Genomic DNA, 23,593 nt, shown 5'->3' on the forward strand with positions numbered 1-23,593 from the left:
GAAAAGCCAGCCTGGTTTGAAAAATCTCCTTGAGACTCTTATTTCCAATTAACCACCACAACCTTTCCCCACCCCCCCCCAAAAAAAACCCCAAAACAAAACAAAACAAAAACAGGAGAGTGGTGCTGTGGTTCAAGATGCTGGAATGCTAGCAATGAGCAAAAGGGCTCGGGGACAGCACCCAGGCCCTGAATTCAAGCCCCATGACTGACTAAAACCAAACAAACTACCCACCCATGACCTCTGCTACAATCTTTTTTAAGTCTTTGATTTTTGAGTATCCTGTGATATCTTAAACTCATGTGTACTTGCAGAGACCAATTAGAAAATCCTCCTGCAATTTTGGTTTACCTGTTATATTTTGTTTTACTTTGTTTTACTTAATGCTAATACTGGGACTTGAACTCAAGGCCACATGCTCTCACAGCTAATACTCTACTTGAACCAGGCCTCTAGTCTAACTTTCTGCTGGTTAATTGGAGCTGCATTTCTTCATACTTTCCTGCCCAGGTTGGGTTTGAACTGTGTTCCTTTGATCTCAGTCTCCTGAATAGCTAGAATTATAGACATGAGCCGAAGGCAAGGCACCCAGTTGCCTTTATCTGATGAGCACTCTGCTCTTTTCTCAGTCTAGTGTAAAGTATGGCCAACATTGTGCCTTAAATTTACCATTTTTTTCTTTCTTTTGTAAAGGCCATGGATAACCTTATTAATGACAGATAAGAAGGACAACCAGAGAAATGCTGAAGGTGTAGAAATTAAGTGACACACAGAATGTGTTTTGGATGAACATAACGAGTCAGGGTGTACTTTAGAGAAAGCACATTACAAGGACTTACAAGGGAACATTATGTCCAGCACCTGCCATTCTTGCTTACACTCACAAGATCTAAAGGTTGGCTGATCCTGACTCTTGCATTACACTTTGAGTGTTAAATAAGAGTCTGGATGCAAAAAGGTGATAGAACTTTGGAAAAAATTCTTTAAAAAATTGATGGATGATGTTTTGAGCACCTCTAACCTTAAAAGCCTTAAAAGCATGAAAGTGGCTGTTGAAAGGAGGAAAAATATAAGTTGATTTTTTAAAAACATTGTAAAGAATTAGTTCGGAGCTAAGGAGCTTAAAAGAAAAAAAAGCATTGGGTAATGAGAGTAAACTGCTGGATAGGGTTTGTGTAAGAAGTACCTCAAACCACAGAAGTCACATGGGTTCTTTCTGCATTGCTATTTTTGATTGCTTGTCTGAGGGTTGTGTGTTTAGCTTCCCCCACCCTTCAAGGCCACTTGAGCATGAACTAGCTGGACTAACCTTGTCTTTATTCACCATGTCTTTACAAAGGCTCATGAAACAACAAGGCAGCAATGGCAATTTGGACTACTGCCCTGGACCCTCCTATTACTCTGACTCCATGCTCACAGGCACACTTACCATGGAGGATAACAGAAGGCTTCAAGTGCTGGCAGACACAGTGGCGACTTTACCTCGGGGACGGAAACAGGTAGAAGAGCTGGTTTGCACCGGCTAATATGTTTATGTGCTCTTGAGAACATAGTGATAGATCTGTTTGTCTTTCTAGTAGTAATGGTATTTCAGAAACTTTGGAATTTGTGGCTGAGATTAATTATTAATGGTTTCCTTTTTATGTGTTTCTGTTGATTCTTTCCCTCTCACCCTCACTCAGTCTTTCATAAGCATTTCGCTTCATAATCAAAGCGAGATTTTTTGTGTGTGTGTGAGGACACATTTTCTTAATTAAGAGAATCCTCTTCATCTCTGTGGCACTGGCACATACCCAATGCTGTTAGGAAATAAGAAGTTTTGAATGAGTTCCACGTAGAACACTGGTAGGCTATTTAGTGATGGAGGATCTTGAGAAAGTCACTGGCCTCTCCTAGACTCAGTGTCTTTTCTTCCACCTAAAATTGATATTAATATACCCATCTTTATTGAAACCTTACACTGCTTAAGTAAGAATATGTACACTGACATGCCAAATGTTTTCATTAAATCTAAATAATGCTTTTAGTTTTATTTTTTGTTTTAGTATTTTTTGGAAATAGGGTCTCTATAATCCAGGCTGACCTCCAACTCATGGTCTTCTTGCATCAGTCTCCTTGATGTTAGGGTTCCAGCATGTGCCACCAGTCTAGGCTTGCTTTAACATTTTTATTACACATTATTTTTGAGGGATTAAAAACTCATTTGAAAAATATCCTTATCTAACTGAAATTATTGTGGTATTTTCACTTTGTCTAACAGGTTGAAAGGTACTTACCAATATATAGCTTAGGATTTTGCTTATAAGGCTGGAGGCATGGCTTATGTGGGGGAGTACCCACCTGGAGAAGGGAGGAAAACATTTTCTTTGCTTATATAAGTTGTTATAAATCTCAGGTGTACACTTAAACTTAGACAATATTGACAACTTTTGCTATTATATTTGTGTGTATGCCATGTGCTCCTCTGAATTCTAATTTCAGGATTAAAGGTCACTGGGTAAAAGAAGGTCATAGCCTTTTGTTCTAGGTGCAGTGTAGGAATGAATTCTTAATTTTTTTTCCACAGAAGAAGAAAAGGGTGCAGTACGTCAGGATTTGGATTAAAGATCTTTCTCAATCCCAAATATTTTTATGATGGTGAACGTTTCTATCAAGTTATACTCTGACTGAGAATTAACGTCTTTCTTAAGTTATCAGATAAATTTGTTTTATTTACCATGAAGCTATCAAACTAAATGTTATTCAATTGATTCAATCATGATTTCATTTTTCTGTAGAGGCTATTTACTAAGAAAGAAAACTGAATTTTTTGAATCATGATGGGATTTTTCTTTGCTTTTGAAGCCTCTTTCTTTCTTTCTCTCTGTCTCTTTCTCTGTCTGTCTCTCTCTCTCTGTCTCTCTCTCTCTGTCTGTCTCTCTGTCTCTCTCTCTCTCTCTCTCTCTCTCTCTCTCTCTCTCTCTCTCTCTCTCTCTCTCTCTCTCTCTCTCTCTCTCTCTCTCTCTCTCTCTCTCCCTGCTATTCTAGTGCAACAGTTTCTGAGCACCTCCAAAGTGAAAGAGATTACACTATTGGTAGGAAGTGCAGAGATTAGAAGGCCATGTTTCCTTCCCGGCGAGGGTTTACAATTCAGGTGACGGGATGAATAGGACTTGTATAAAGGAACACAATATAAACACTCTCAGCCAAGTGACATGTCTTTGAGAACAACCCTGAAGGATGTCTTGTACTCAAAAGCAAGGGAATAATTCACCCTGATAAATTGTCCTGGTGCTTTGGGGGCAGGCAATATTCAGTGCATCAAGAGGATCCTCTATGTATGTAGAAGGTAGGTGGGGACCTCAGAGTTCTGCTTTGCAGAATGTTTGAACTACTTCCCTTGAGAAGCAATGCAATTGTCCCTTGGTATCCGAATGAGATGGGTTCCAAGACTCCACACAGATTCCAAAATCTATGAAAATTCAAATCCCTGATATAAAATAGAGCAGTTGTTTGCTAATATACTATGTATATACTCTCATGCACCTGTTGCTTGTTTGTTTTTTCTGGTCCTGGGACTTGAACTCAGGGCCTAAGCACTGTCCCTGGGCATTTTGCTTAGGGCAGAGTATTCTACCATCAGAACCATAGCTCTACTTTTGGTGTTTTGGTGGTTAATTGGGGATTACAGTCTCACAAATATTCTTCCCCAGACCGGCTGGAACCACAGTCTTCAGATCTCAGTTTTCTGAGTAGCTAGGATTACAACTGTGAGTTACTGGTACCTGGTTTATCTCTGATGTATGTTTGGTAATATTTAGATTAATTAACTAACTCATATGTGAATACTGTGTAAACAGTTGTTTGAAAGTGACAAGAAAAAGACAAGCATTCAGTACAGATTCAATTTTTCTTTGTTTTTTTGAACATCTTCAATCTATATTTGATTGTTGATCAACAATCAAAATCTGCAGATGTGGAGAAGGAATGCTAATTTGATCATTTTAGAAAGCCATGTAATACAATTGAACAGTGGAGAAAATTATTAGGGAAGTTATTCTGAAACCATGGTGGGCTGGTTACTGAAGCTCATGGTTGGCAATACAATAGAAATGTTAAGAGATAAATAATAAGAGAAAGTTAGACACTAATTACATGTGTAATTCTCATGAATTAATTTATGCATATGTCCTTATCATTTCTAGTTCTTCTCTTCCTCTGGCTCTCATTTTCTTTTACCTGCTAAGCTTCCCATAATTCTCACAGCTTTTTCTTACTGTGGTAAAAATTGCTTTAAACCAAAAGCAAAACCAACCCAAACCTTTTGAACATGACACTTCTGATTTTTCCAAACATTTTGACACTTCCAAACATTTATTATCAATGAGGCTTCATTTCAACATTTCAGGAAACGGATGTTCGATGCTTCCTAAAGTGTTTTTAGAGAATAGCCACCTTTAGCACCGACTGAATTCCAGGCAACAAGATCCCTCTGAGATAACCACACATGCAGGTGTGTTTCTGGGCCTGCTGTTATTTTCAACACTTCGAAGGCTGACATCAACAATTCAGATTTTTAATTTTTGTTGGCTCATGTTTCTGCATAGCTGTATGGGTTAGCCTCTAGTTTTGGCTTACTCTTGAAATCAGTTGGATATTTACACCTAGAAATGCTTTGAAAGTTGATTTTAGCATGCCTGTATTTTAGGAATGGCAGACATATGAATGAGGCCTTTAGTTTTGAACATAGATTTTCTTTTGTGGGGAAAGTATTCCTGCAATGGCAAACTGTAGGGTTTAGATAGAAGAAAATAAAGCCAGGTACTGTGAATGTGGTGAGCACATAGGACCAGTGAGTGGTGTGCCTGACTGCACAATCTCACAAGGCTAGAAGAGAGCTTTTGAAAAGTGAGCTTCACCAAATGCTGTGGGGAGGCCCATAAACCTGATTTATAGGCAAGGAACTTAACTGACCATTTAGAGTAGGAACACCAAGTCACTACTTAATTCTTTTCTACTCAGGAAATTATTACCAGACAGGTAGCTTCTGAAGGGCCCATTTCACAAACCAGCTCAGCTGAGGCTTTTGTGCTATTCTTTGTAACATGGATGTGTCTAGTTGTATTCCACATACAGGAGCTTTCTCAGAATTGTTGCCCCCGTACATACATCATGGACCATCATTGTTTCCTATCTGCCTCAAAGGATTCTGGTCATCTCATTTTGCTTTTAAGTAGAAATTATATTCACTCTACTATGACAAAAGCTTAATATATCTGGTCCATATTGTGGTATGGGTGGGTTAATATCTAACTATTCTAGAAGAAGATGTTCATGAGCCCTCAGTGGGATCTTCCTGGGATGCTGGAACCTTCCATTTAGTTTCCTTTAGGGAACTTAGAACTAGGACATGGAGAACAACTCCATTAGTCCGTTGTATTTTTGAATACTGGTGAGCCTTGCTAACCAAACTCTCTTGATGTAAAAAGTAGGGGTGTCTTTATGAAATATTTGGGGCTTGAAGGAAAAACAAAGAACTTGAAAGAGAGAGGAGTGCATAATTTTAAGATATTTGACACAAACAATGACACCAAACCAACACCCCACCCACCTATGAATCAATACACCTCAGTTATCTCACCCACAACTCTTTCAGGAAATGAGTGCACAAAACTGGGACAAGGAAGTAACACTCTAACTTACCAGAAGTGGCCGCAGCATTGACCTCAGAGCTCACAGAGTGGCTAGCTAGCTGGCTCAGTGTAGTTTGCAAACAGACAGCTGCAGCATTTGGTCTTGGTTTCCCACTTAGAGGGAGACTCGTGAATCACAACATTGCAAGAGGCATTGCATTTTGAATATTAATGCATCGTCTTTCAAGTCACTTGACTAAAAACAGAAGAGCCATTGTAAATTCAACTCCAGGCATCATTGGCTTAGTGGCTAGTGAGGAGTTAAGGAGCTTTATGTATTCAACAGTCAGAACTGAATGTGTAGTTTGCAAGACTGCCAAATTGCTAAACCTAGATTTCTCATATTAGATAATGTGTAATAAAAGACAGCTGTTGCCAGCATATGCTGTGAGTTGCACACTATTCCCTCATTTAGCGGTCTTCATGATATCACTAAAACTCACCAAAGCCTCTGCCTGAGAGGGAGGCATGGGGATGCCAACCCTACCAGTCACATCTGTAAATAGGGTTGCTGACCCTAGGGAAAGTGGCATAGGGAAAGCTAGAAATGAAAGACCTGATTAGGAATCGGACATTGTACATGCCACCTAGGCAAATAGAATGAGTTTCCAATCTATTTCTTTCTGCATCACCTTAGTTTGACAGCTCAGACAGACCAAACAAGTAAGAAGACTCTTATCATGATATGCTATTTGCATCAGGGAATTTTATAGTGCCTAATTTATCTAATTCCTTTGCATTTATATGTAAGGTGCCCTAAATATACCATCTGCTAATCAGGAATGGAAAATAATTGATCATTTGTCTCGGTCTGAATTTTTTGTGTGTGTAACTGATAATTCAAATGAGTCAGTAACCACAGAAATTGACCATGTTTCTCCTGTTGTGTCAGGCAAATATTTTCATGTTTAGTCAGTTATCTAAACAGAAAGGGTAGAAAGAGATGCATTTCTTTCTCCCTAAAGCACTGTGGCCTGTTTTGTGGGCCTGAAAGGTTTTTACATTTGGAACTATTCAAAATGATTTTTTTATTTGGAAGTTATGCTGGAGGCAGTCTGGAGGCTGTATTAATGTTTTGGGGATCGGAATAGAGATGTTAAAGTTGGTGAGGCTGGAAGTTTGAAAAAGAATATATTAATTATTACCATAATTCATTTGTTTAATATTTATTGATAAAGACATTGCTATCTTACTTGATTTCTGGTATTTCTATTTCTGCACTTCTTAGTGTTTTAAAATTTTTTTGTCTTCCATTGTATTTGTTTGAAAATGTTTGAGATTTTAAATTTCCATTGTGTATTTTTTGTGAACATCTTTGAGTTTCCCTAGGAACATTTGATTTAATCAAAGACCAAAAATATATTAGCATAATTCCTCCTGAATGTGAATGTTTTGACTTAGGTTTCTCACCCTTTGTATTCATTTGTCTCGTCTAGTAGAATTTTTCTGTGCTGTTTTGCTATAGTTTGGTTCCTGTTCTATTTTAGGCTCTATGCTATATATTGTGGTAGAAGGCAGAAAATAACTATATTCCCCAGAGGATCAAATAATAAAGATGATTATTTGCACATGTGAAATATTTGATTGAATAATTTTCAATATATATATATATAAACTCATAGATAATGAATAAATAATATGGGGCATCAGGATAGCAATTGTAATACCCTAAAAACACAAATTCCAGTTCTTATCATAAAGATCACAGCTTTGAATATGGTCAACGTATGTCCTCTGCAATATGAATTAGGGGCAGCAGACAAGCAGATAAAGATTAAAAAAAAAGTGATCAAATACAATGGTCATTGGGAATGTTTGCAGACATCAGGCTTATTGTTCTCATTCTTAAGAATGAGCTCACGAACCTCATTGCATGGTCCCCCATCCTTGTTAAAAGTACATTTCAGGTACAATATTAGATCATAAAAAAATCATATCAAATGCTCTAGGGATCTTACAGTTTCTCTTGGTAAGTCAGAAGTAGATGATTTTAGCAAGTTTAGAGCATCTTTGTGGCCCTGAGACATCCTGTTTTAGTGGTCAGCATGATATTACTAAGTTAAGCTCTAGAATTGACAGAACAAAACACAATGGATTTATACTCATTCTGTGGAATGAGATTGCCTCTAATAATATGACACTAATTTTACAGATGAGTGGCTGAATTCTTAACACTGGGCCAGTCCCAGAAAAATTGGTAGGTAGCAGTAATATAGGTTTTGTGCATCTTGCTACACATGCATTAATTTCTTCTACTCATTTTACTTCTGGGTTCCTCTTCTTAGTGTATCTAGACTGACTTGAGCAATTAGATGTTATAATTTTTGTACATATGCACAAAATCATATTAAGCTGGAAATTAAACATTGCAGTTTAGCTAGTGTCGAAAGCCCTTGGGCCATGCTTGAGAAATGACTAGCTAGTAATTAAGATTTTTTAAAAATACTCTTCAAACAGACAAAATCGCAAAGCAAAACAAAACAAATCAACAGCTTCATAACTGTCAACTGCAATCCCCTAAAATGTCAAGTGTTACTCTTTGTTATCTTCTCTCCTGTGTATAATTGTAGGATATATCCTGAAAGCTGATATTTATTCATATGACTTTTTCCCCCAAATGTGGAGAAGACTATGGGTAAAAATATTTCTGCCATTTGGAAGCATTTTTTTCCTTGCTTGGTTCACTACTTTGTTTCAAAACTATTGGAAAAATATATCATAAACAGGATTAGGGTTTTGAGTCTCTGATGTTGCCTGAATAATGATTTTGTACATAAGTTTATTCTTTAGAGATTTTTATGCTACGAAAAGTAATAAGGTATTGAAATACTACAATAAACATCCACCAGCACCTCCCAGTGTTATCAAGTATTTTGACCTGTGTATTTCTATTTTTTTATTTCAGTATAATTATAAATTGATATGGTTCACCTTTCAGGGGCTATTTTTCAATACAAATCAGAAATGAAGTAATTGTTGGAAGCCAAGGAGTAAACTCTTGTCAGGGTATATTACTGTCTGAGCTTCTTCTAAGCTTAAGTAGACCTTAAGTCTGAAAGTCCTTATTCCTAATTCTCCTTTGCCATCACAGAAGAATGGAAATTACTGCCTTTCTGAAAAAAAATTACCAGGATCTGGGCCAAGGAAAGATAAAGAACAAAGTCCATTATGATTTAGCATACTTTATAGACTGTCTGAACGTCTTAAGGTACCTGTACACTTTCTATATTTTTCAGATTGCATTGATGAAATCAAGTTCTTTGGGTGACTTTTCATGGCCTCAAAGGTAAAATTATTCATTTGTGTTTTAATGTCTTGTAATATTTAGGAATATAGCTCTTCAGCCTGTACACACACGCACACACACATACATATACACACACACACACATACACACACATACACACATGTCCCACATTCTACAATTTATAGAAAAGCTATTTTTAACTGTAATTGTTATTTTTAATGACAAATACATGCTAAATGTAATAGTTTGGAATCATACAGTTTTATTTTTAACTTCTGTTACAGAAAGCTCATTTCTCTGGAAAAGCAAGACAATGGAACATTTGGATTTGAAATTCAGGTAGGCAATTTCCCCATTTTTCAGACTGCCAAGGAGAAAAGTGATTAATAATATCAAAATAATGACTTTAGGGCAGGATTTGAATTTTATCCACTGTATGACTGTGCATGGCGATTTTTCAGTGTGTTGAGTGCTAATTAGCAAGGAAAGAAAATATTGAAGGTAGTAAAATATTATTTCTGGAGTGTAATCAGGTTCTTGTGCTGTGTACTTTCAGTATTTCTTATGTCCAAAATTGAACAGAAGTACTTGACATCAACTGAGTCTTAAGAAGAGTGAAATATATCTACAGATGTGCACTTTACATATTTGCAATTTTATGGATTTGGATAATCATATGCTTAAACCGTATATCAAGTTCTAAATCTTTTATTTATTTATTTTTACTGGGAGTTGTTCCTGAGCTTCTTTTGCTCAAGGCTAATGGTCTATCATTTGAGCCACAGCTCCTCTTCCAACTTTGTTAGTAATTTATTGGAGATCAGAGTCCCACAAACTTTCTTGCCCGAGCTAGCTTAGAATCACAATCCTCAGATGTCAGCCTTCTAAGTAGCTAGGATTACAGACATGAGCCACTGGTGCCTGACAAGTTCTAAATCTTTAGCATTTAAGAAAAACTTGAAAGACTTTATCTGCATATGCAATATACATACGCACGCCCCCCACATATGCGTGCACACACACACACATGTGTGTGTGTGTGCAATTCTTGTTATTATTGATACCAAGTATTTCTTTTGGATACAATTAGAAACTTTTTATCTATTGTTTTCTAATAATACTTTAATACTTTATGACAATTCTTTACAAGTAATTATTTGATAATTAGGAATGTGCTTGTGGATTAGTGGTAGAGCATGTATGAGATTTGGATCCAATCCTTAGTCCACAAAAACAAACATGCATGAGGCCCGGGTTCAGTTCTTAGTGTACACAAACAAACAAATAAAAGATTCTTTAGAATCTTGGCACTTGCTTACATATTGCTTCATGCTGAAGGAAGATTTTTAAAAGTCTTTGTAGGTTTCAATGTAATTACCTCACAGTTTAGTTTCTTATTAACTGTCTGCTTTTATATGACGATATTTGTAAAGATTGTGAATGAAGTGCTATAAAATCTAGTCTAATTAAGTGCAACAGGAGTAGCCTAAGTATTACTGTTTTTTCATAGTAATTTTGCATTTCCTGTACATGTATTTTGCATAATTATATTCTCATGCTATATATCAGAATTTAGATGTCAGCTTTCGTTCTGCTTTTAGAACACGTTGATATGATATCAGACCCCAAATGGAAACCCAGTGAGTTTTTAAGATCATGAACAGGAAGCTGCTACATAGACAGGATTTATGAGTATAGAACCAAATGGAAAGAATAAACAGAAAGTAATAGGAGAAAAGACTTTACCTTCTCATCTCTACTACCTTGAAATTTTGTGATGCCTATAAATTGCTGCAATAATTGAAATCTATCAGACATCAGAAGAATCAAGCTCTCTTATTCCCAGTTCACAATAAACATCCCTGTTTTTCTATAGAGATACTGTATATTTTAGGATTGCTTTAAGTAACAATAGTCCTTAGGGATGGATAGCAGTTGCTATTGAAAACAGGATAAATGATTAGTTCTTTATCTTAACTTTCTATGATAAGTTATGACATCCTTACATTTATATTCCATACATTCTGAGCAAGTATCAAAATTATAATTAGCAGGCCACAGCTTGTTGAACTTTCATGGATCAACATAGATTTAGTGCCTGTCCTCTGAACTTAAGAATGTTCTCTCCATGAGGTAGGAAGTATAAGGCCATGCTATGGGAGCCTTTTGAAGACAAGATAAAATCCCCTTTACCAGTATCATGCATATAGATGAAAATACCATGTTTGTTAGTTGTTTACTGTTTATGAGAATCTTGGAGCATGATTTCAGAATTATGCACACTTGGATCCATGCTCTCTCAATTCTTGCCTTGTTAGGTATGTATGTTAAATAAAAATAAAACATATCAAATGCCTAGTTACAGCTTGATAACAGCAGAAGATCAACAACTGACAGTGTTAGCATAAAGGTCATGGGGCATGAGAAAGGGCAATGTGATCTTTATATTCTAAGAAATGCCAATGATCATTCTGTTACTAGCTTCCTAACGTGAAATAGAAAAGAAGGTAGTAGAAAGATGATAAGGAAGCCAGGTGCGGTGGCCCACGCCTGTAATCCTAGCTATTCCGCAGGCTGAGATCTGAGGATCAAGGTTCAAAGCCACCGGGGCACCGGGACTCTTATGTTCAGTTCACCCCTAGAAAATGGTAAGTGGGGCTTGGCTCAAGGATAGGGCAGTAGCCTTGAGATGAAGAGGTCAAGGAGAACACCCAGACCCAGGGGTGGGGCAGTAGCCTTGAACTGAAGAATTCAGGGACAGCACACAGGCCTACTTCAAGCCCTATTACCGCCCCCCCCACACAAAAGCCACATGAGAAAGGGTGTCAGTGTTTGTGAAGTAATGCACCTTCTATCTAGTGAATATAATATAACCCTTCTATTAATTACAATTAAAAATATATGGGGAAAAAAGCAAAGGAAGAAGAGGAGAAAAGAAAGATACTTGATTTTATTATTATTATTATTATTATTATTATTATTATTATTATTATTATTTTGGCCAGGCCCAGAGCCTGAACTCCAGGCCTGAGCACTATCATTGACTTTTTCCTCAAGGGTAGCACTCTACCACTTGAGCCACAGCACGATTCCCAGCTTTTCCTATGTATGTGGTACCAAGGAATCGAACCCGTGTCTTTGTGCACTCTACCGCTAGGCCAAACTCCCAGCCCCCAATATTTCTTTCCTTCTGTAGCATTGGGTTCAGTCTTTTCCTAAGTCTGTCCACCCATTGTATACCTATTGCAGACATTTGCACATGGTGACCCCATAAATGTGTGTTTCCCCTTGTGTCATACTCAGTAAGAGCATTGCTGATGGAGGGTAGAGTCTTACTGGTTAATAAGAATTTCTAGAATGTGTATTCCATCATCTCCTGAACTACACCATTCCCCATCTTTGGAAGAATCTGAACTACAGTGAGATCTTTGTACAGAAAATTGTTAATAGTTTTCCAGATGAAAATACATCACATCTTTCAAAGACCCTTTAAAATATGAGGAAACCATATGCCTTATAGATTCAGGTTTCTGGAAATTATTTGTACATTATTAACTTATTAACTCAGGAATTAGTAAATAAGAATAAACTGAATGCCAGACATTAATTTTTCAACAAGGAAACAGTGGCTGCAGTGTAGTTTAACATTTGGGGTCAGATGTTGGAAAGACTTAACTCAAAGCACTAACTTTGGCTTTAAATATAACTAAATCTCACAACTTACATGAATTAAAATGAAAATCGGTTTGTTTGGGATTCCCAGGTTAGTATATCTAGCAATTATCCAATGCTTTGATAAAATTTGAGGGAAGAGTAAAAAATAAAAACAAAACATACAACAACAAAACCAGACAGCATCATCAAACTCCTTGTCCCAAATTGGAGCAAGAGGCAAAAGATGCCTTTCCTAATTTAGTTAGGTAATTGAACTGGTAAGAATTCAGGACGGTCATAGCAGAGCATGCTCAAGAATGAAAATAGCTGAATCAACTAGAGTACTTTTAACTGAATGCAAGGCACACTGCCATTATTTGCAGAACTCTGATTTAAGCAGTCATTGCTGGCTTATCTCCCTCACATGTGTGTACTCTCATACCCTCCTGCAATGAATGTTTTATAGCTTAGCACACCTACATACAGATTTCTCTCTTTGCTCTTGGTCCCCATTGTTTTCCCCCACTAGGTAAAGGAGAAAACATAATTCTCTTAATAAATATGAAACGGTGCCATCAGGTGGCCTCTTGGGCTTGAAATAGAAAATCTTTAGCTACTTTCTATTTCATGCCAGATTTTTTTATGAATGGAATTGGCTTCAGATTGTTTGGTAGAACTGCAAAATTGGTACCCTTTATTCAGTTTATCATCAGGAAAGCCTTTTCAAATTGTTCTTTGTACTTACCTATTATACCACTTAATGATAATTGACAAAAATTTTGTTTGATAAATGCATTTTGAGTGTTTTGAATAGTAATTGTTTATCTCCTTGTATTTTAAAGACACACAGGCTCCAGAATCAGAATATCTGCTCCTCAGAAATGTTTACTATCATCTGCAAAATACAAGAGGACAGTCCAGCTCACTATGCAGGCCTGCAAACTGGTAACATAACTTTGTTTTTGTTGGAAGCCATTTAAATTGCAGAAGAAAAGTCCTTGACAGTGAAGGCCAGCATGTGATTGTTGATTTGAATTTCTTCAGTAATGCTTTGGCTGGGAACTCATTTGTTTTGTCTTGTTTTGCATGTTAGTAAGGATTATTTAACAAGCCAGTATAACACTGATTTTTCTCTGCATCTCCAAGGTGATGTCCTTGCTGCTATCAATGGAGTGAGCACAGAAGGCTTCATCCACAAACAAGTAGTTGACCTGATCAGATCATCAGGGAACCTGCTAATGTAAATATCCATTTATTTCCCAGTCCTCCTATTTAGTGGAATTAAAACGATGCTATGTTCCTCACAATGCCTGTTAAGTGAATAAGTAGGCTTTTGTTCATGGCTTTTTGTATACAGCTTTTGGATTGAGTACAAATACTTTTTTTTTTTTGGTCAGTTACCTTTGTGTCTCAAGGTTTTCTTAGTCTTGAACATATTGTTAGTATCTGTAGTAGTGGGTATAAATAGTCAAAGGTCATTCTGGGAGGATAGACTTTATAAAAGTATTTTTATTGTGAAATTTCATTAACTGGTGCATTCAGTTCCTTTGGGGTGAAAGAAACTGGTTCAAATTCCATGGTTGACAGAATATTATAGTTATGACAAATAATCAGAGGATTGGATTTTTTTCTTATTATGCCAGAAGCCACTGTTTTGTTTTGTTTTTATTCTTCTGCTTTTCCATTTTGGAGAAAGAAGAATAGCATTTAATTCTCTTCTCCCCCAAACATACATATTCAGCTTTACCAATATCCTAAATTAAATACTGGCTTTGTCATTCACTCCTCCAGGAATAATAGTAGCAGTGACAGTCTCAGTGACTTGGGAGATAGAAGTAGGAGAACAATGGTCTCCACAAAACCAGAAAACTCAATCTGAAACATGATTTATAAATGAAAGGACTGGGATATGGCTTGAGTGATAATGGACTTTCCTATCAAGCATGACAACTTTAAGCATCACAATCACAAATGAACAAACAACAACAAATTATAAAAATAAGAAACAAATGTACTATCCCTAGCAGAGTCAGAGTTGCCTAAATGAGAAAGACCGCCACCTATTTTAATTGGTATGACAACATTTCTAGGACCTTGGAGGTTGGTAAAGACATGCCTGAGGTCTGAAGATGACTTAGTTAAGGTCATGCTAGTAGGCAGTGATTTTAGGGCTAGATTTGATCACCTGCTGACAGCAGAATCTTTTCTTTTCAGTAAAGGATCTCACTAACTTTTTTTTTTTTTTTGCCAGTCCTGGGCTTGAGCTCAGGGCCTGAGCACTGTCCTTGGACTTTCTCAAGGCTAGAGCTCTACCACTTGAGCCTCAGCACCACTTCCGGCTTTTTTCTGTGTATGTGGTACCGAGGAATCGAACCCGGGTCTTCATGCATGCTAGGCAAGCACTTTAACCACTAGGCCAAACTCCCGGCCCCTCACTAACTTATTAACACTAAGAACACACTGGCATTTGCACCTATATAAGTCCATAATAGGCAAAGATAAAGTCTTGGATGGCTAAGAAAAGCTTGAAAAAGGAGTGACTTTTTTTTTTTTTTTTTGCCAGTCCTGGGCTTAAGCTCAGGGTCTGAGCACTGTCCTTGGATTTTTCTCAAGGCTAGAACTCTACCACTTGAGCCTCAGCACCATTTCTGGCTTTTTCTAAGTATGTGGTACAGAGGAATTGAACCCGGGTCTTCGTGCATGCTAGGCAAGCACTAGGCCAAAAGGAGTGACTTTTATATTTCAGTTCTTAAGAGGGAAAATATAAGAGGGCAATGAGGGAGAATGCTGAGTAAGCAGGCTGCTGCTTTAGCACGTCCAGGTAAAGAAAAGTCCTCTCCCATGGAATGAGACAGAAGATGAAGGAACAAAAAGAAGGATGATGGGAAAAAGGGAAGGAATTCCTGGTAAAAGGATTTTAGACCTGACATCTTGATATAGCCAAAATCAGAGAGTGATCCAGTAGAATTGGGGATTGGTGGAGTATGTGAATATAATAAAAAGCAAATACTGCATCAAAAGTTTCATCTGCTGTGCCAAGAAGTCCAGGTTTCATTTTGATTGAAGTGGGTCCTAGATTATCCAACTCATTGTTTGTTTGTGTGTCATAGGGCTTGCACTCAGCCTGTATGCTGCCCTGAACTCTACAGCTCAAGGCTACCTCCCTACCCCTGGGCCTGGGCATTGACCCTGAGCTCTTCAGCTCAAGGCTACTGCCCTACTCTTTTTTTAAATATATTTTTATTGTAATTAATAGAAAGGTTACATTATATTCACCAGATAGAAGGTGCATTATTTCACATACATTGATACCCTTTCTCATATCTTGGTCCCCATTTCCCTTCCCTCCACCCCCACCCCTCATCTTGATTTCCCCCCTTCCCTATCCAATTTCAAATAACCAAATACGCATTTATCCAATATATCAGATAACAAAGTGAAATACTGTAACAATATGAGATAACCAAGGGACAGCAGAAGAGATGAGAGATAACATAGTACATTAAGGACAACAATCACTCATTATATGGCTTTTCTTTTTTATATCCCAGAGGTCCTTCATTTAAATGAAAACACCACATTTTGTATAAATACCACATTTTGTTGATCCACTCATCAATGGGGGATATCTGGTTTGGTTCCATATCTTTGCTATGGTAAATAGTGCTGCAATGAACATTGTTGTGCTAGTGGATTTAGTATGCCCTTGTTTCTGGACGGTTGGGTAAATGCCAAGTAGTGGAATTGTCAGGTCACAGGGGAGCTCTATGTTTAGTCTTTTGAGGAACAAGCCCCACTTCTTGTATTCTAGAGGTTAATTGGAGATAAGAGTCTCAAGTCCTTTTGTGTCTGGGCTGGCTTTGAACCTTGATCCTCAGATAGATCCTCCTGAGTTGCTAGAATTACAGGTTTGAGCCACGGTGCCTGGATCCAATTCATTCTTTATGGTTGTCTTCTAGTTTTGTTTTTATTTCTAAGTATAGATGAAATGTACAAAGCTTAAAGATGATTGAAGGTCACTCAGATAGTGAGCATTAGGGCTGGATTTGACCTCCTGCTGTTATGTGAAGATGTATTATTTTTAACTACAACTGCCCATTGTAAGATGCCAAAAAAATCTGCTGGATCCTTTTTAGTGATACTTCAAAGATATTTTGAGGGGGGGGTATTTGTGTGATCTTGAAAAATGACTACTGGTAATTCCAGATTGAATGCATTTCCATGAATGATATGATTTCCTGATAAAGAACAGGAGTCCTTTTGTTTCAAAGAAAGCTAGATGTAGGAACCATATAAATTCCAAGAAAAAAAACAATGGTGCCCAGGGCCAAAAAAATATGTTCCACATAAGCAAATTGGGAGGACAATAGATAGCTAAAGGCTAGTAGATAAAGGCAATTCTTGGAAGGACAGAGATCAGGAAAAAGTGAGACAATACATACAAACACTGAAGGGAATGTCCCATTCATGCCTGCAATTTGACTCATACACATCTCTTTCTTGGACAAATCAGACGGATATTAAGATTCTCAGTGAAACAGCAGCATAGGGATTTCTTTATTGATCAGAAAATCAAGACTGGTCATAACCAGAGAGCAGGCAGCTTTTACCTTACTCATTATCTGAGCCATGATGCTGGTAAAAATAGAGGAAAATTTGTCTCCACATTAAATGCTTTGCCATACATTGAAACATTTCTCATATCTTCATAAACAGAGTTAGATCATAGTTAGCAGAACCATTTATGGGTATTTTTAAATGCTTAATTGTGTGATTCTCAAGAGAAATTCCCTAGTATACCCAAATTTAATAGTCAAAGTAAGGGTTTTTAATTTGAGTACACCAAGCATCAAATCAATCGGAGCTAGCCTTCTGGTTTTAGAATAGCGTTTACTATTAAAAGAAAAGAACACCTTAATTTTAGGGTTAAATTCTAATCTGTATACTAAAGAGATGCAGGAGCCATACTACGGTTATTATTTTAAAGTAATTCTTGTTCTCTTTGTTCTTGTTCCAAAATTATAAATCAATTTTTATGGTAAAGGTTCTCAGAATCCTAGGGAGGAGATTATTACTTTCTCTTTGTTTCAGGAAATAGCATGTTGATTCCACTGTTGTGATAGATTAGAGTACCTGTTGTTTTTGTTGTTGGATAATGTGATGTTGAAGAGTCTGGCACATAATAAATGTCCAGTAACCATTCATCTGAAGGAGTGATCTGATTTTCCATGTCTCCACAAAGGAAGATCCAGTAGACAAGAGCCATTGTTACCATAGAGTAGATACTATAAAATGATGACCAGGTTACACAGTAGCCAAGGCCCTCTCTTCTACTCTTTCAAAAGGATTTTCCCCCTATTTTCTTTCCCTCAGTGTGGTTAGATTTGGCTTAGATCCAAATACCTAAAGTGCCATGGGAAGGATGGCATTATTGTAGTTTTAGATTAGTTTGTGCTGTACATACAGTACTCTAGTGTAGTGCTATAAGGATGGTACTTATTTAAATGAATCACTTGTGTTGTTTACTTTCTCCCCTTTTCCCCTTAAAACAGGATAGAGACTCTTAATGGAACAATGATTCACAGAAGAGCAGAGCTTGAAGCAAAGCTGCAGGTTTTAAAGGTAATTTGATTTAATGCAATGAGCCACATTTTTCATCCTTGAATGTGTGAGTGGTGAAATAAAGATGTATTGGAGGAATTAGTTAGCCCTTGAGATGAAATGTCATGATGAATCTAAACTGTTGAGTTATCAAGAGCCACACAATTACCTTTGCAGGGATATGAATTTCAGTAAACACATAAATCACTTCCTTCCTTCTTCAGAAGGTTTCTGGGGCTCAGAAAAGCAAGAGGAAGGCAACATCATTTGAACACTTTCATTGACACACCTGTGATCATTCTTGATTTACATTTTGTTTGGGGGAATAAGATAAAGAGGAAGAGCTGGCATTTTCATCCACTTCCCTAGTGTTGCATATATGTCATAAAGAAGAGCAAGGGACTTGTACTTGCTCAGTGTCCTCCTTTGGATCCTTTCCGTTTGTTTTATTCTGACAACTTGTATTATCTTGCTCCAATCCTACAGTAGCTCTTGAATTGGCAAACAGAATACATACTGAAACAGAAAAACATTTTTCTAAGAAACAGCCTACAATTCAGATTATTCAGTGAAAAATTTCCAGGGTTGGTTGATTGAGGGTCATTAAAAGTGAACCATGAACTCCAGGCCCTAACTTGGGCATCTAAATCCTAGCCTTGTAGACCCTTACCTGGCATTTCTGACTTCTTCCTTATGGTACTCACTCTGCATAACAATAAGCAGAGCTGAGATGGAATGTCCTTTATTTCCATTAGTTTTTCTCATGAAGTGAGCTCTTAATTATTGATCCTGAGAAGATGGATTCACTGAATTAATATTTTATCCATCTCTTCATGTTCAGTTGATTAAAAAGCTCAGTTTTCTTCTTCATTGCTTTGATTTAGAGACTCTTAGTTTGGTTATCCCCATTAGAGTCTAGTTTTAAAATTTCTTTGAAAGAAAAAAACACCTCTCCTCAGATTCTAATATTAATTTAGTTAAATTTACAAATTAAAATGAGATCGATTGAAATATTTATGGTTTTCGTTGTTCTCACTTTCAACATAAGATCTAATGCTTTTACTCATATCAGTCATACACTTCAAAATATTTTGTAAATATTTCATGTATTTTCACATATTTTATGTTTATTCTTTTTGCTACTACTTACTGGTATTAGTTTTGTATAAATTTGAAAACTTATTAATGCTGAACTCCTTTCATTTCAATAATGATTTTATGAGTTCCTTTAGTTTTCTATGTAAAAAAATTACTATCTGAACATCTAAAAATTTTTTCCCTTTATTTCAATTATTTAATTAATTTCATTTATCTTCTCTTATAGCATTGGCTACAATTTTCAGTTAACTGTAAATAGTGTTAGTCTTATTCTTGACCTTGAAAGGAATAATTTACATTTTTGTTATTATATTTTCATAAGTAGTAAAATGTAATTTATGTTACATTTTAAAAATACATTGGTCATTTTTAAAACTAGTGATGTAAATTTATTTTTGCAAAAGGAAGGTAGTCATGGTGAACAGCTTTTTAAAAAATGTTTAAGGAGTTCTTTCATCATCAGGTTAAAAAAAATGAAATGATGATGGAAAATAAAACCAGTGAGTTTATGTAAAATAGATTTATATTTTTATTTGTGTAAAACATTACTTAAGGCCCCAGAGTTTGGCCTAGTGGTAGAGTGCTTGCTTAGCATGCATGAAGACTCAGGTGTGATTCTTCAGTACCATATATATTGAAAAAAGCCAGAAGTGGTGCTGTGGCTCAAGTGGTAGAGCTCTAGCCTTGAGAAAACCCAAGGACAGTGCTCAGGCCCAGAGTTCAATGTCCAGGACTGGCAAAAAAAAAGTTGCTTAAAGATTTATATTAATTTCTACTCTTTGAGCTCTTTTCTTAAATTATTTTTGCTTATTACTATTTTCTTATAATGTACACATCCTTCAATACCTTTATCCTCTTCCAGAACATTATGAAAACCTTAACATTCTAATAGTTCATTTACAAATCAATTTTCTTTTTCAGATTGGACCTGTGGAGAATTTTGTCAATAAAAAATAGCAGACTATGTGACTTTATTCCAAATAGCTCATAATGAACACATATATTAGTCTTGAATTGATATGTTCGCTGTTGCTTCTTACATTCTGCACCTTAACTCTCTCTCTCTCTCTCTCTCTCCTTCCCCCCTCCTCTCTCTGTATATATAGATATATAAATACATACATATATATGTATATGTATATCTATCTATCTATCTTCCTGTCTTGTGTAGTATTCCCTTCAGTGATGGTAAGTAGGTTTTGACAGAAACGTGTTTATCTCTCTGCTATTCTTGAAAGGAAAGTTTTGCAAGATAATTATTCAAATTAACATTTTTGTTTCCTTATAACTTGCTGTGTATTATCTTTGATGTATTTCCTAGAGAGCTTCTGATTTTGGCATTTTGTAACTAATCTGAGTTTTCTATATTTTATTTTTGAAATATTTCTTTTCACATTAACTCTTTATCTGAATTCACTTTTGCACATTTTGACAAGTGTAAGACAAATTTATTTTTCTTAAGCATCCAGTTTTCCCAATATTATTTCTTTTCACACCTTCCTAACTAATCTGCAGTGAAATAGGATTCTCTTTCTTCTCTCTCTATGTCTCTCTTTTTCTACATATGCTGTATATAATTATGTGTTATATAATTATATAAATTATGATTATAGCATAATTATATCTTGTATAAGATTATATATATATATATATATGTGTGTGTGTGTGTGTGTGTGTGTTGGTATGTTAGCCAGTTGAGCGCAAAGCCTCATATTTGCTCTGCTTGCTTTTTATCCCTGGCAGCTCTGTTTTGGCTATTTTGGAGATAGGGATCTCATGGACTTTTCTGCTGAGGCTGGCCTCCAATCATAATCATCTGGATCTTATCTAAATAGCTAGGATTTTGGATAAGATATTCCTCCAGGGCCCAGCATAACCTCTATTTTTAACTGAACTTCTTTATTTTAAAACTGAACTTCCTGTATGCATAGATTTGCTTACCTCCTGCCTAGCATAATCCATTGATTGATTTGTTTATCCGAAGTTCATTTGAAATGAATCTTGGTTTATTTTGTGCAAAGAATCTATTTTTGTTTCCATTTGGTCTTTGATTGTGCATATAAATTTTAGAATCAAATTATCCAGAGTTTTGATTGATATCATAGTATATAGAGAAACCGGTTCAAAGAGAATAGGTACTTTGATGGTATTCCATTTTCTTATTGATGAATTATCTTATCATTTTAACTTTTTTCTTATGCATATATTTTTATTTAACTTGGCTGACTTAGTCCTTTCTACCTTATGACTTTTATGATTACAAGATTTTATAAAGTAAAATCTTGATTATGTAGACACTTGAATCCATTTTCCATGCAAGTTTTATTACTCATAAACATTAGATTTTATCTTTACTATAATTGTCTATCAACAATTCTAGATTTTCCATGAAGATTGTAACTTGAAAAATGATATTCATTTTCTCATCCTTACACACAAGAATGAAGTTGCAGGATTTTGTACCTCTGTAAGGGTAATTGTGTATACCTTGACAATTTGGCACTTGGATTCTTACTTTACTACAACTGCTAGGACACACTGTGTAGAATGAATGGAAATGATAACTGCAGGCATTCCAGTTTTGTCCTTAAAAGTGAATTTTTTCAATACTTTTTCTATCAGGAATGAATACTATCTATAGAGAAACTTCAGACTGAAACTCCTTTCCACATCAAACTTTCAGCGAGCCATTATGATGCTAATACATTAAGTTATGTTGTATACTTTTCCTTCATTTGCTAAGATTGTCTTCTCAGTTATTCATTTATTCTCACTCAAAAATCTGTCAACATGGTAAATAGTATTCAAAAATCTAATGTACAACTACTCTTTCATTTCTAAGATAAACCCAATGAAATTCACCCTAAAATATATAATTTCATGTATGTATAAGTCCAAATTACTATTTTTTAAAATTTCCTTGAATGTACTTTTATCTTGTATAGACTGGTCTATGATACTAATTTTCTCAGATTTTTTGTGGTTTTTGGTATCAAAGTTACTGGATTTATGTTATGAGCTGAGTTCTGTTCCTCTTTCGATTCTGTAGCTGGTTAACTGGTGGTAAGAGTGTTACAGGCTTTTCTACCCAGTTTCAAACCTTAATTCTCAAATCCCAGCCTCCTGAGTAGTTAGGATTAATAAGCATAAGCCGTTGGTACCCAGCAGCATTTTTAATTCTTCTTTGGAGACTTTCCTGTTTTCACATTTCTTGGAGAGTATTTGTGGACTCACTTTCAATTTATTTTCTTTGTCATTAAACATCTATGAATGTTCTGGAATAGAGTGCCTCCTTCCCAGAGTCATGGCATCTCTTTCATCTCAATGTGATAGATCAAGGATCCTAAGGCAGAGTAGGTCACGAGGCTGTCGTATATGCTCCTATTTTAATAGGCATCACCACCAGCAGCATTTTTTTTCTTATGCAGAAGCTTCAGCCAGGGTTCATTTCTGGAGCAGGAAATGTGTCTCAGCCCTCTGCATCAAATGCATTCATTTAAACCATCTACTGCCCTAGAAACAAAATTCCTGACCACACCTATTTGCTTCTTTGTAATAGATCTTGAGTTTCATTCTTCTTACCATCTTCATGCCTAATCTATGAACTATGAAACTGAGCCACAAATGATTAAATCTGACCTTTAACCAGGTCAAGCTAGCCTCCCTCCATACAAGGGCATTGACTGTTTTCATTTTACAGAAGCAAGTGGGGAGAGGGGGAGGGAAGCTCTTCTTTGGAAACAGTGATCCCTTCTGAGAAGTTTTCAGGGATTTCCTTTCTCTACTTATGATTCAAGTATTTAAGGTGAGAACAGCGTATCTATTGGGCTGGCTAAGAGAGCCAGTTTTTAATCTATTTGAGTTATTTTCCAGGTAGGTAGTATTAGTAGGTAGTAGTATTTCTACAGAACTATTCTGCTACCGTGAAACTTTATTTTCTGGGGCATAACATTATAGAGAAATTACAAAAAATTAATGTCATATTTTCCATGAAAGCACAATAACAGTACTAGAATGTCAGAGAAATAGTTGTCATCTGAAGTAGATTGAAAACACCAGCAATGTATTTGGAGCCAACCCACAGTGTGATAGTTGAAGGTTGTTCGATGTGCTCATTCAATCACTTTTTCTTTTTTTCAACATGATTTCAGCTACTCTGTGCCAGGCTCTGAGCTAGGCCCAATGTGGTGATGTGACCCAATATTATTTCATCCATACTTTAAGGCTCACTGATGGTGAGAGTTTAGATTTAATAAAGTTCACACATGTAATGTCCACAACACAGGAAGAAACAAAATTCTGAGGAAAACAAGGAAATGTC

At 36.2% G+C, this 23,593-nt stretch overlaps 1 protein-coding gene across 1 annotated transcript in view; it reads left to right on the forward strand.

The window, feature by feature from the left end:
* Positions 1 to 1,182: 1,182 nt before the first annotated feature.
* Cytip (cytohesin 1 interacting protein) overlaps positions 1,183 to 23,593 on the forward strand; it is a 30,935-nt gene continuing 8,524 nt past the window's right edge. The window contains exons 1-6 of the mRNA XM_090342805.1: positions 1,183 to 1,499; positions 8,909 to 8,958; positions 9,204 to 9,258; positions 13,416 to 13,518; positions 13,720 to 13,813; positions 18,126 to 18,195. Coding sequence (XP_090198931.1) covers positions 1,206 to 1,499; positions 8,909 to 8,958; positions 9,204 to 9,258; positions 13,416 to 13,518; positions 13,720 to 13,813; positions 18,126 to 18,195 — 666 coding nt within the window. The 5' untranslated portion in view covers positions 1,183 to 1,205. The remainder of the gene's footprint in view (positions 1,500 to 8,908; positions 8,959 to 9,203; positions 9,259 to 13,415; positions 13,519 to 13,719; positions 13,814 to 18,125; positions 18,196 to 23,593) is intronic.

This window comes from Megascapheus bottae, chromosome 12 (genome assembly GCF_031878675.1).
Source record: "Megascapheus bottae isolate mThoBot1 chromosome 12, mThoBot2.hap1, whole genome shotgun sequence".
In the NCBI taxonomy this organism is placed as follows: Eukaryota; Metazoa; Chordata; class Mammalia; order Rodentia; family Geomyidae; genus Megascapheus; species Megascapheus bottae.